The sequence below is a fragment of the Zalophus californianus genome, chromosome X (genome assembly GCF_009762305.2).
Source record: "Zalophus californianus isolate mZalCal1 chromosome X, mZalCal1.pri.v2, whole genome shotgun sequence".
Classification (NCBI taxonomy): Eukaryota; Metazoa; Chordata; class Mammalia; order Carnivora; family Otariidae; genus Zalophus; species Zalophus californianus.
This window is the reverse complement of record NC_045612.1, coordinates 83,511,986-83,525,599: the sequence shown is the minus strand read 5'-3', so window position 1 is coordinate 83,525,599 and position 13,614 is coordinate 83,511,986. Positions and strand designations below refer to the sequence as shown.

At 46.4% G+C, this 13,614-nt stretch overlaps 1 protein-coding gene across 3 annotated transcripts in view; it reads right to left on the bottom strand.

Moving 5' to 3' along the window:
- SMC1A (structural maintenance of chromosomes 1A) overlaps positions 1–13,614 on the bottom strand; it is a 48,535-nt gene that overhangs the window by 34,063 nt on the left and 858 nt on the right. For all 3 annotated transcript variants that reach the window (XR_003522527.2, XR_003522528.2, XM_027607653.2), the window contains exons 2-15: positions 9,340–9,528; positions 9,116–9,228; positions 7,932–8,135; positions 7,600–7,838; positions 6,467–6,725; positions 6,245–6,385; positions 5,368–5,450; positions 4,773–4,980; positions 3,606–3,791; positions 3,335–3,514; positions 3,077–3,223; positions 2,843–2,980; positions 1,888–2,004; positions 1,676–1,782 (exon numbers count right to left, since the gene is read on the bottom strand). Coding sequence is in view for 1 of the 3 variants with exons in the window: in XM_027607653.2 (XP_027463454.1) it covers positions 1,676–1,782; positions 1,888–2,004; positions 2,843–2,980; positions 3,077–3,223; positions 3,335–3,514; positions 3,606–3,791; positions 4,773–4,980; positions 5,368–5,450; positions 6,245–6,385; positions 6,467–6,725; positions 7,600–7,838; positions 7,932–8,135; positions 9,116–9,228; positions 9,340–9,528 (2,311 nt within the window). In the remaining 2 variants the exon portion in view is untranslated. The remainder of the gene's footprint in view (positions 1–1,675; positions 1,783–1,887; positions 2,005–2,842; positions 2,981–3,076; positions 3,224–3,334; positions 3,515–3,605; positions 3,792–4,772; positions 4,981–5,367; positions 5,451–6,244; positions 6,386–6,466; positions 6,726–7,599; positions 7,839–7,931; positions 8,136–9,115; positions 9,229–9,339; positions 9,529–13,614) is intronic.

Below are 13,614 nucleotides of genomic sequence, written 5' to 3'. Positions count from 1 at the left end.
CTGATTTCCACTCCCATTATTTTCCCTATGGTGAGCATGTACTCCAAAGTGATGTACGTGTATACATACATACGTACATGTATAGACTTAAGAATGCATATCCTTGTAAATATACTTGTTTTTAAACTTACACAAACGCAGTGTTCTAAATTTACCCATGTTACTGCCTATAAATCCAGTTCCTGCTTTGAACTGCTACACAGTATTGTATAGTCTGTATATTCATCACATTTATAACTTGTATTTTCCATAAGTGATGGCTGTCCACATTGCCACCAACATCCTACTACCACAAATGATGCCAAGACAGACAAGCCTGAATGTGTCTCTTTGTGACCCAGTGGCAAGACTCTCTGAGATATATACCCAGCCAGGAGTGGCTTTGCTAAGTCACAGAGCTTATGTAGACTTATTTTCACCAAACACTGCTAGACTGTTTTAATTTGTAGTTTGCTGATTAGGAACAAGACTAAACATCAATTTGTAGTTATCAGCCATGTGTGCTTCTTTTTCCATGAAATGCTAACTACATCCTCTGTCCATTTCTCTACTGGGTCTCCCGTTTTTATTTTTCCTCTTGATTTGCAGTTCTCTGAACATTTCCTCTGTATTTTCTATGTACATCAAGGACACTGTTCTGAAATTGTTGACCCACTTGTCTTCCCAATTATTCCATAACTCTCTGAGGACAGGGACAGTCTCAGAGTCCATTCTATATCCTTTGAGCCTGGCTTAGGAGTAGAGGGCAATGACTATTTACTATATGGGCCATGGGCTACATGAACTGCAGACTGAGTCCCAGGGTCCAGGCAGTGACCTCTTTCAGAGACTGTCATGTTTGTCTGTCTCACCCCTATCTCCCCACCAATACCTAGCACAGGACAACTTGGTACAACATAGGTACTCAAGAAGTTTGTTAAATGAATGGATAAACTAAAGAGGGGAAGAGAAGAGAAACTGTTGCTTTGTTCTTACTATTCTTCCAACCTAGAACTTCATTCCTCCCAGACCCCACCCCATTGCCTATCAGGAAAATGACAATAATAAAAGCTAGCATTTACTACTCTTAGTAGGTGCTAAGTATTATGCTAAATGCTTTAGAAAGACTAGTTCATCTGATCTGCCCAATAATGCCATGAGATAGGCATCAGTATTAATCCACTTTACAGATAAAGAAACTAGGGCTCAGAGACAGAGAGGTCGAGTCACTCACTGCCCAAGATAACAAGTTGGGGAGCTAGGATTCTAACCCAGGTAAACCATGCTTAAAGCCGGCACTCTTGGGACGCCTGCATAGCTCAGTCGGTTAAGCGAACGCTTTCAGCTCAGGTCCTCATCCCAGGGCCCTGGGATCAAGTCCCGTATCAGGCTCCTTGCTCAGCAGGGAGCCTGCTTCTCCCTCTCCCTCTGCCTGCTACTCCCCCTGCTTGTGCGCACACGCGCACTCTGACATAATAAACAAATTAAATAAATAGATAAATAAAGCTGGCACTCTAACCACAAGACTATGCCACACCACCTCCCTGATGTCCCTGTTCTTTAAAGCTGACCTACAGTAAACACCCATTGTTCTAAGAGCTGCTCCCTGTCTTATGATGCCATGTGACTTCCCAGGATATCAGGCTGGGGGCTCAAGGACACCCCCGAGTCCTCCTGTACCCGTACTTCCACCTACCGCTTCTTGGCAATTTCATTCTGACGCTTCACCTTCTCTTCCTCGAACTCCCGGATGTTGCGCACACCGATCTCCCGACAAAACTCTTCAAACACCTCATCCTCTACCTGAGGGGAGAAGCGAGGGAGGGTAAAGGTCCTTCAGGTCAGAGTGCTGCTGCCAGCCCCGTCCTGCCCCACTGCATATGCTGGCACGGTTCAGCCCCTACCAACCTGGTTCATCTTCTCCTTCAAGTCTTTCATTTCCCTCTCTCGGCTCTGGATGATCCTCTTGATATCATTAATGCGAGGCCCAAAGTTGGCTAGCTCACTCTCCAGTTTGGACTTTTCCTGCAGGAAACAGGGTTGAGGGAAAAAAGAGACCAGGCTCCTTGAAGGAAAAAGCCACTCTGAGCACACTGGCCCCTGGACAGGAAGAGCTAGCGCTCCAACATGCTGAGAAAACGTGGCTTAGAACTACCCAGTAAAGGTTCCATTATCTCCCACGTGAACCATCACACAGCTTCCTCCCCGGCCTCCAGTCGGCCAGCTTCAACTCACAGGGCTGGGCACACAGTAAACATCGTCAATTATAGGTCCACACTCCCTTATGTATAACCCTTGGAATTGAGACTTTTGATTTTAGAAAAAGGTAAAAAGATATTTCTACTACATTTTACATAATGCCTCCAGGTTGGTCTCGGGAAGCACCCCATGATCAAACACATTAACACACCTAGAAGAACTCCCACCCACAGAGACTGAAATGCCTGTACTTACTTTCAGTTCACTTTTCGAAACAGCTTGGGTATCTGTTGAATAAATGATGCTAATAATAGCATCTAATATTTACTGAGCACTTACTGGCTTCAAGGAATCAGTCTAATTACTTTACATGTATGAATTCATTCAATCTTTTTAAGAATGGTATAAAGCAGGTGGTAATTCTGACTCCCATTTTACAAACAGATGAAAACCTGATACTGACATATTAAGTAAGTTGCCTCCCGTCATACAGGGCTGAGATCTGAAACCCTGGCTGGCTGACTGCTATGCTTGGTTCCCTGAAGCAGGCTGGGTAGAGGGAGATGGGACAAGTTCCCACCCCCCCACACCCCCAAAGAAACCTCAGCCAGGAATACCATGTGAGGGTAGCCTTTGGAGGACAGGGATGAAGGCCAGGCCCCACCTGTAGATTCAGGGCTAGATGTCGTGTCTTGGTCTGTTCCAGGTCACTCTGCGAGTACTTGAGCCTCATCTGCAGTCCATGGGCCTGAGACTGCACCTGACGTAGCTCTGCCTCTTTCCGCTTTGCCTTCATCTGCTCCTGAAGTCGACAGGGAAGGGGTAGGGGGTAAGAAGGGCACTGGCCGGCCTGGCCTTAGGAGTCCAACCCCTAGGGACGGTGCTGCCTTTGACTTACTTTCAGCTCCTCTGTCAACCGCTCCTTCTTCTCTTTCAATTTATCTACTGCTTTCTCATCCCAGCGCCGAGCCTTGGCCTTCAAGTCACTGGCCCCACCAGAGATCACCCCTGACTTCTGGAACAGGGTCCCATCCAGTGCCACTGTCTACACACAGTAGGGAGAAGAGAGAAGAGGAGGAGAAGATGAATAGGAGAATCTCCAATACTAATGTGGACAAGGACTCTCCACCTCCAATGAGGACAAGGGAATCCAAACCTTGTGACGCTGGTGGCCTCCAAAGGCAATGCGGCGAGCATCCTCCACATTGTCACAGACGAGGGCATTGCCACAAGCATACTGCAGGGCCTTTTTGATGTGGGGTGGCTCATAGCGAATCACATCAATCACCAGCTTGGCCCCCTTCAGTTCCCGGAGCTTCTCATCTGTAGGTTTCACCTGTGGAAACAGCTCAGTAAGTGGCAGAACACGGAGGGCTAGGAGGAGGGGCCCTCTCACACTGCCCTGACCCCATCCCCACCAGCCTCACCTCCAGGTAGTCAAGAGGCAAGAAGGTCTCAGGCTCCCCACGCTGTTCCTTGATATACTGAATACAGTCCCGGCCTGTCTTCTCAGAGTCCACAATAATGGCATCCATGTTCTTGCCCAAAACTTTGGTTACAGCAATCTGATACTTCTTCTGTGTGGGCTGACAGAGGTCAATGAGGCGGCCATACTGAGGAAAGTCAGAAGAGAATTAAAGCATGAAGCTTTTGGGAACTGGCTCAAGAACCCCAATTCCCAGCTCAGAAAGGGGCAGACCAAAATCTGTGTGAGAAATACAGCTTCCGTGCTATGGAGGAAAACCTTACTCTGGCCCCAAAGCAACAATCACTTCAGTCATGCCTGAACCCCAAAAGCATCTTTCTAAGCCTCACTTTTACCATTTCACAGACCACTGCTGCCCCAGGCACTAGGTCAGATACCTTATACCTCAAATTCTCACAAGCACCCAGCAAACTACATCTTTTTCCAGTTCACGTCCCCCATGCCCTCTAAACCAATCGTGGTTCCCTAAGGACTATCAGATAAAGGGTAAGATCTTCAAGGGCAGGGAATGAGCCTAATTCATCCTTATAAACTCCCCAGCAGTGTCTAGAGGAGAGATCACGAAATATTTGTGGAAACAAATTAAGTTGAACCCAGGGACGGAATTATAGCAAGAGAGAGATAATATTCAGGGAACCTTGGAAACTCAGGATTTGGTTCAAGAGGCCAAGAGCTCTGATAAAGCCTAGAATGTCCCTATAAGCAAACGAATCAGTTGGTACATGCCAAGGGAGATCATATATAGAAGCCTGCAGTTACTTCCTGGAAGACTAATTCCTGTCCTGTGACCCCTCCCCCTTTGAAAGGCCTACCCAGTCTCCCCGTCTTCCATAGAGGAGTGGACACAGCAAGACAAAACCTCCAGGAAGATGCAACTGGTGTGATGAAAAGAACATTAGGTCACGAGTCAGAACAACTGAGTTTGAACTGTAGTTCTTCCACTTATAAGCTGTGCTGTTTTGGGCATGTCACTTAACCTCTCTGAGCCTGTTCCCCCAGCTATAAACAAGGGATTAGCAACCTTGTCCTCACAGAGTTGCTGGGAAAATTATCTGACAGTGAGTGGGAGAGTAAGTGCTCAGGAAATTAGTTCCCTTTCCACTCTTACCACAGAGCCAGGGTATAGGCGCTTGATGCTTTCCATAATCTCTGCTTTTCGCTGTTGGCGGCTGCTCTCCTGTCGGTCGATACGGGCATCCCCCAGCTGTTCCATCACCTGGTTCAGCTCTTTATTGATCTCATCAATACGCCGCTTGGCCATCTCCACCTCCTCTGTCAGCTCCCCCTCCAACTTCTTCTGCTCCTCTAGGGACTGCCTACAAAGTGAGGGAACACAGGGGTTACCCTGGCTGGTGAGAAAATATTCCAGGCTGATCCTGCCTGGGGAGGGGCAGGACCGACAGGGTTCACAAGAACAAGCCTGGAAATAAGAAGAAAGGCTGCAGGGCGCCTGGGTGGCTCAGCTCAGTTGGTTAAGCAACTGCCTTCAGCTCAGGTCATGATCCTGGAGTCCCGGGATCGAGTCCCGCATCGGGCTCCCTGCTCAGCAGGGGTCTGCTTCTCCCTCTGACTCTCTTCCCTCTCGTGCTCTCTATCTCTCATTCTCTCTCTCTCAAATAAATAAAATCTTTAAAAAAATAAAAATATATATAAATAAATAAATAAATAAATAGAAGAAGAAGAAAGGCTGCAGAGCCACATACTTGCTAGTAGTGATGTATTCCTCTAGTTTCTCAATCCGTTTCTGATTCTCTTCAATCTCCCGCAGCTTTTGTTTGATCTTGGCCTGGAAGAAAGATAAATACACACCATGACCAGAGGCTGAGCAAGTTAACTCCAAGACCACGGGGCCCTGGCTTATACCCGCTATGTGCCCACTCATCCAAGAGCCCAACAGTCCAGGACAATCTGTCACTAATGGGGGAAACCTACTAAAAAGCAGACACACAACAGTGTTCAGTGTGGATCTGCTAATTGATGGGCCTCCCAGATCCCTGAGACCCTTTCATGGTGTTCTACTTAGCTCAGGCTAGCTTCCTCACCAAACAGGGAGGCTCAAACCAAGGCAAAGTAAAGCTTTCCAGGCCTTTCTGCACCTGTTTTCTCATCTGTAAAATGTAGGCGACCTCCCCTTCATAAAGCACATATTAAGTGCTTAACACAGTATAGCTATTAATATTAATGCCTACCACCTTCTTTTAGATCTTTAAAGGAAGTGCTTAGCAGAATGCCTGAAACATCGTAGGCTCTTCTTGGAGCACTGTAACAACTACTATTGTTATTAGGAAGGCTGTAAACAAGGTATACTTGATAAGAGTGTGGGTTTCAGAGCTAGACTACCCAGGTTCACATCCTGGTTCTGCCACTTCATAGTGATGTGACCTTAGGCAAATTACTTCACGTCTGTACTATTGTTTCCTCATTTGGAAAACGAGGAATTAAGTGACTGGATACAAGTAAAATACAGTGCCTATCACACAGTAAGTGCTCATTAGTTGTTAGCTATTGTCATTACTGTTAAGACTACCATCACTTCTTTTTCTCTGGCCCATTATCCCTCATCTTGTAACACATGCCCACCTCTGTCTCTACTTTCTTCCGCTCTTCCAGATCCAGCCGGTCCTGGTCAGCTTTCTGATCTCTATTGAACTTCTCCAGCTCCTGGGCCAAGGTAGCTGCTCTCTTGCTGGCTTCTTCTTTCAACCGGTGGTATTTCTTCACCTGTGTTAGGAACAACCAACCAAATCAGTCTCTGTCAGCAGAGCAATCCCCCATCCCACCCCCAACCCTCCCGGAGCTTACCTGATTCTCCTCCAAGGTCAAGTCTCTGCCCTGACTCTGACTCTCCTCTTCCATCCGTTCCTCAAACTCCTGCCGGGCTTTCTCTACTGATAGCATTTCCTTTTCCAGCTCATCCATGTCACCTTTACGCTTCTTATAATGCTTCTGAGCATTCTGTAGAGACTTCTTGGCTGCTTCCAGCTTCTTGATTTTATGGGAGGTATTCTCCTTGGCTTTGATGTACTGAGGCCGCTTCTGGTTCAACTCTGAGTCCTTCTCCCTTTTGCCAGAGGGGAGAGGAGTATATCAGTTAGCAGTGTGGGAGAAATGGGGGGGTTCCCAGGCTTTTTACCCAAAGGGGGACTTGAGGCCCCCAGCCAGCCTCAGGGAATTGCCTAAAGAACAAGGGGCTAATGCTGCACAGACCCTCGGAAAAGGGCCAGTCTGACTATTCCCTGGAACTGATGGCTTCAGCCTGACATTCCAGCCACTCCATTAGGTAAAGCTACCACTCCTGCCTCAGCTCTAGCCAGGCCAGGCCCCTCAGGAACAACTCCCAAGAATGCCCTGTGCCCATTTAGTTGCCCCCATCTGATCTAACCTTTTCAAATTCCCATCCTGGGCGCCTGGGTGGCTCAGTTGGTTAAGCGACTGCCTTCGGCTCAGGTCATGATCCTGGAGTCCTGGGATCGAGTCCCACATCAGGCTCCCTGCTCAGCAGGGAGTCTGCTTCCCCTCTGACCCTCTTCCCTCTCATGCTTTCTATCTCTCATTCTCTCTCTCTCAAATAAAAAAAAAAAATAAAATCTCAAATTCCCATCCTTTAAACTTCTAGCTCCAGTTTTTCTCTTCCAGGAAGGCATTCCCAGCCACTCTAGGAGCTGGGCCTCCCATCACTTCCTCTCACTTCCCAAGGTCACCACCCCTTTCAAGGCCTCTCTTTTAGGAGTACCCATCTATCTTCCCAGAGTCTGAATACTTAAAATGTTCTATTTGTCTAAAATGCAAGTCAAGAAATGTGCTTGGTTCTGGCCAAAGCAAGTCAAGAGGAAGACAAACTAGTGCGAGCACTGGACTCTAGGCTCAGAGGAGCCCTAGGAAACAGCACAGCCTCTTGGTTTCCCACAGGTTGCAGGCCCAGGCCTGCCTCTTACTTGATCTCCTTCTCAATCTGCTGCTGCTCCCGCATCATTTTGCCCAGCTCCTTCTTCTTCTCCTTCAGCTCATCCTCTACCTTGTCCATTCGCTTCTTGTCCTTCTCGATCTCCTTGTTCTTAGAGGCCAGTTCCTTATTGAGCTTCTCAATTTCCACTTCGTTGTGATAAAGCTTAAAGAGCTGCAGCTGCACCTGAGCTCGCACCACCTCATCCTTCAGGCGCTGGTAGCGGTCAGCCTGTGCAAACGAGGGAATGGAAGCAGGGGTGCATCAGTAAGGTACTGGCTCCACCCTGGCCCCTAAGAGCCCACAGGCAGCCCAGCCGCCTACCTCTTCTTTCTCCTGTTTGGCCTCCTTGCGTTCAGCTGCGATGTTTTTTTTGCGATGGTAATTAAACTGTGTGTCCTCTTCAGCCTTCACCATTTCCTTCTTTCGCTTGTCATATTCCTGGGCCAGCTCCCCAGAGCGACTGATCTCTTCAAATAGAGCTGTCCTCTCTTTGGGGTTCTTCATGGCAATAGATTCCACAGCACCCTAGTAAAGGTCAAAACACTCTCCCCGCTTAGAGCCTAGCCGGCCCAGTTCCCTCCACCCATTTCCACTGGATCATTCAGAAAAAGGTCACTGACCCTCTCCCTGCACTAGGTGTCACATTTCACACTGGGCTTTAAGGACACATTCCCTGCCTCTTGAGGTGCTCAGGAAGCAAAAGGGACAAAAGCAAAGACAATGCCATGTGTTACATGCAGTGACAGAAGTAGCACAGAAAAAGGACTAAAAGAAGCTTGTGGGTGGGAGACAGGCAGGGGTGTCTGTCCAGAAAAGCTTCCCAAAGGTGACATCTAAGCTGAGTTTGAAAGATGGGGAAGAACCAAAAAAGTTAAGAGAGAAGGTTATATCATGTAAAGGACAATTAATATGCAAAGGCCTGCAGGCCAAACAAAGCAGGTGAATTGTGGGAACTATAATGGTTTAATTGGGCTGGAATGCAGGGTTGGAAGGGAAAAGTACCAGCAGATGAGGGGCTAGTGAGGTGGGCAAGAACCAAAGGATGTTTCCTGAATGACAAGAGTTTGGAGTTTATGCTAAAGCAATGGTTCTCCAGCTTCAACATGCATAATAGCTTGGAAAGCTTGGTAAAACACCCAGTGCTGGGCCCCACCCCATAGTCTCTACATCTAGAGGTCTAGGATGGAACCAGAGAATGTGCATTCCTAACATGTCCCCAGTTGATGCTGATCCAGAGACTACAATTTGACAACCACCTTATAAGGCAATGAGAAATCACTGAAATGCTTTAAGGAGAAAAAGGAAAGAAACAGATCTGTGCCCTCATAAGATGAACCTAGCCCAAGAGATGAACTGGAAGGGGCCAGACTGGAGTCAGTAAGCCCAGTGAGGAAGCTGCTCCATTAGTTCAGGGAAGAGATGAAGATCAAGATGGAGCAGGCCCACTGAGAATGAGACAAGGGTCAGCAAACAGCAGATAGCCAGTAACTGTTAAAAATGCTCACCTGGAAGACGAGGAAGTTACGAGCTTTGATGAGAATGCCTAACTTCTCTAATTCCTCACTGTATTCATGTAGCTGGACCACTTTGTTGTTGATCTTGTACTCAGAGGAACCTCCTACAAGACAGTGCATGAGTTGGCTGAAGGTCAGACCTCCCTCCTATCCCAGCCAACTAGTCTAGTCACCTCCCAGGACCCGGGGGGGGCCTTCTGGCCAGCCTCACCCACCAACAATGACACGGGCAAAGGTGCGGTCCTCAGCACCCTCCTCAGAGTAGACCATGCTGACAAAGGCCCGGTTGGCAGCTGGCTTGCCCACAGGAGCTCCATGGATCAGGTCCCTCAGGGTCTTTACTCGCAGGTTGCTGGTTTTCTCACCCAACACAAAGCTGATCGCATCCATGAGATTTGACTTACCTAAGGGAGCAGAGGGCAAAGCAAAGGAGGGGAAATCAGGAAACACAACTCGGCCCCACCAAAGCCTTGGTTTAACAGCTTAGAGAAACAGTCCCTATGCAGTTAAAGACTAGAACCCCAACTAAGGAAACAGCATATTCACACAATGGATTGTTCTACAACTTTTAATGACATGGGGAAATGCCCACAATAGAAAAAATAAGCAGATATAAAACTCAATACAGTATGATCTCAACCAAGTTTAAAAATAAAAAAAACAGGGACGTCTGGGTGGCTCAGTCGGTTAAGTGTCTGCCTTTGGCTCAGGTGATGATCCCAGGGTCCTGGGATGGAGTCCCGCGTTGGGCTCCTTACTCAGTGGGAAGCCTGCTTCTCCCTCTGCCTGCCGCTCCTCCTGCTTGTGCGCTCGCTCGCTCTCTCAATAAATAAAATCTTTAAAAAAAAAAAAGTAACAACAACAAAACAAAACCAACCAAGAGCTGAAGGAAGGTAATAATGGGGAGTTGCTGTTTATTGAGTACAAATTCAACTTTGCAAGATGAAAAAGTTCAGATCAGTTGTATAATGTGAAGATACTTAACACGACTGAACTGTACACTTAAAAAAGGATTAAGATGGCAAATCTGGCTATGTATATTTTACTATAATTTTTTAAAAGGCATATTCCTAGGGGCACCAGGGTGGCTCAGTTGGTTGGGTGTCAGACTCTTGATTTTAGCTTGGGTTGTGATCTCAGGGTTGTGGGATTGAGCCCCACATGGGGCTCCCCACTCAGCATGGAATCTGCTTAAGATTCTCTCCCTCTGCCGTGCCCTGCCTCATCCCCCATCCGCACACAATCACTCCCCACCGCCTCAAATAAATAAATAAATCTTAAAAAAAAAAAGTATCTAAAAAGAAAGGTTTGGAGAACCACTAAAGAAAGCAATCACTGAGAAACAAGCAAAGGCAGTGCACAAACTTTAACTGAATTCCAGTTTCCCTTAAAAAAACAAACAAAAAAAACCCCAAAAGACATTTTGGGGAGCAATTAGGGAAGCCTGAATACGAATTAGATAACAAGGAAATTAGTTTTCCCAGATGTGATCATGGTCTAGTGGTGACACAGGAAAATGATAATTTTAGGAGTCAAATGCTGAATCCCTAGAGGTGAAATGCCATTAAGTCTGCAACTTACTTTCAAATGATTAAGCAAAAACACACATGTAGGTTTGAATATTTTCATAATAAAAACTTGGGGAGAGGCAAAGGCATAGGAAAAAATACATGAAAATGTAAACACTGTAACCAGTGGTTGCTTCCCAAAGGAAAATAGGTAACAGGTCAGGGAAGGGAGTCTTTTTACTGTCTATCCTTTGGGATTTTTTGAATTTTATATTGTGTGCATGTATGAGCTATTCAAATAAGTAAGATTCTTAACATTAAGAGTGGTTATCTTTGGGACACCTGGGTGGCTCAGTTGGTTAAGTGTCTGCCTTCAGCTCAGGTCATGATCCTGGGATCCTAGTCAGGGTCCTGGGATCCAGTCCCGCACTGGGCTCCTTGGTCAGCAGGGGGCCTGCTTCTCCCTCTGCCTGCTCCCCCTGCTTGTGCACTCTCTCTCTCTCTGACAAATAAATAAAATCTTAAAAAAAAAAAAAAAAAGAGTGGTTATCTTTTCAATAGTGGAGTCACAATTGTTACTTTCTTCATTTTAGGCTCAGGTAAAAATTTTTTTCAATTTAGGCTGGGGTCAGGGGAGTGGAGAACAGGCCAATCTCTATAAATTCTATCTCAAGATTCTCCCCTAACATGTTATATGACCTTGAACTGAGGACCTGATTTCCCACACCTTTCTACCCAGCTATACAAATGGCAGCCTGGTTCCTTCCACAGAGGCAGTACAAAACAGTGATTAAGAGCCCGGGTTCTAGGGGTACCTGGGCTCATTCGGTTGAGTATCCGACTCTTGATTTGGGCTTAGGTTGTGATCTCAGGGTGGTGGGATCGAACCCCATGTCAGGGTCCATGCTCAGTGCAGAGTCTGCTTGTCCCTCTCCCTCTGCTCCACCCCGCCCCCGCTCCTACTCTCTCAAATAACATCTTAAAAAAAAAAAAAGAAGAGCTCGGATTCTAGTCCAATAGACCAGGTTTTTAGTTTCACTAATTCTTAGCTGACCTTCCATTCCCTCACCTGGAAAATCTAAAAAAACCATGACTGATAGGTAGAGCCTTTAAAATAATGCTGAGCACACAGTTCTCGACTGAAGTGGCAGAAGCACAGGCTTTGAAGTATGACAGGCAGAGGTTCTGACCCTGGCTCTGAGAATCAGTGTGCAAGTTATAACTGTTTGTGCCTCAGCCTTCCCACCTATAAAACCAAGACAATGATATCTCCCTCATAGGGTCATTTTGAGAATTTAAATGTAAAAGGTTCCAATAAATAAAGTACCTGACACACAGTGGCGCTCAATAAATGGCAGTCCCATCCTAACACAGGTCTGAACTCTTAGCTCCGGCTCCCTCATCAGAGCAGGGCTAACACAACAAGCAGACCGGGAGTCAGACTTCAAGGCGTCCACTCCCAACCTTTGGGCTTCTCCCATGCTCTCCAGGGATAGTAAGGATGTCTCACAACCAAAGCCCTCCCTACTAGCAATCACTCAATACTGTAAACATTTTTATAACATGCATTATGAGCTGAATACTGATAAAATGTTTTAAGGAATGTCTTCTTTGGGGGGGCACTCATAAACCAGTGATGAAGATACAAAAACATATCCCATGAATACAAGACAGAAAAATATAAACATTAACATGTACCAAGTATCTACTGTGAGCCAGAGAAAAAGAGTAATTCACTGAGGGGACCCAAGGAATGGCTTGTGCAGGTGGGCTTTGAAGTGGGGGGGAGGGGGTCCAAACTAAGGGTCTTTTTGGAACAGCTGCATATACAAATCTACCCATGCTGAAAGGAGTGAATGCCCAGAGGTGCATTCTGGCTCTTTTCACAGGGGCCACCACACCAAAATCCTAAGAAACTGAAGTGGAACCCCAAGCATTAGCCCTCTAGGCCAGTGGTTCTCAATCAAGGTAAGGGGAAGCAGGGAGTGATTTATCCCACCTCCCAGGGGACACTGGCAATGTCTGGAGACATTTTTGGTTGTCATACCTGAGGGGTGGGGGTGCTACCACCTAGTGGGTAAAAGCCCAGGATGCTGCTAAACATCCTACAATGCACAGGACCAACCCCACAACAAAGAATTACCTTGCTAGAAATGTCAACAGTGCCGCTGTTGAGAAACCTTGCTCTACAAAGAGCACCAAAAACAGGCAAAACTCCAGCGAAGGTTCATGAGTTTGAGGTATGTCATCAAGGGCAGCCCCTCATGCTAGGAAATGATTTAGCTATAACATTTCTGGGGTGGAGGAACACCACAGGATTCCAAACAGACTGCTTGTGGGGTAGATGGGAGAAATCCATAGTGTATTATTTACTTTTTAAGTAGGCTCCATTCCCCAGGGGGGCTTGAACTGACCACCCTGAGATAAAGACTAGAGCTGAGATCGAGTTTAACCGACGCTTAACTGATGCTTAACCGACTGAGTCACCCAGGTGCTCCAATAGCGTATCATTCAGAGGAGTTAAGTTGACCGCCCTTCCCCCACCCCCAAATTCTGTTGAGATACAACTGATATATAACATTGTATTAGTTTCAAGTAACAACATAATGATTCCACATTTGCATATACCAAGCAATGATTACCACAATACGTTAACATCCATTACCTCACATAAACAATTTTTTCCTTGTGATCAATTCTCTCAGCAACTTTCAAATATACAATACAGTATCTCCTGACCGCTCTTTCTAAAGACACCACCCAAGTCACTGTATCCCATCAACCTAATTTCCTGTATAGCATTCATCACAGCCAAAAGTTGTCTTATTTTCTCCTTTATTATTGTCTTTCCCCTCTGGAATGCAAGTCCCCTGAGAGCAAGGCTTACTCTATTCTCCGCTGTTTCCACAGCACCTTGAACAACTCCTTATAAAACAGTAAGCATTCAATAAATTTGGCAAGCGAATGAGTTCTTTTCAATGG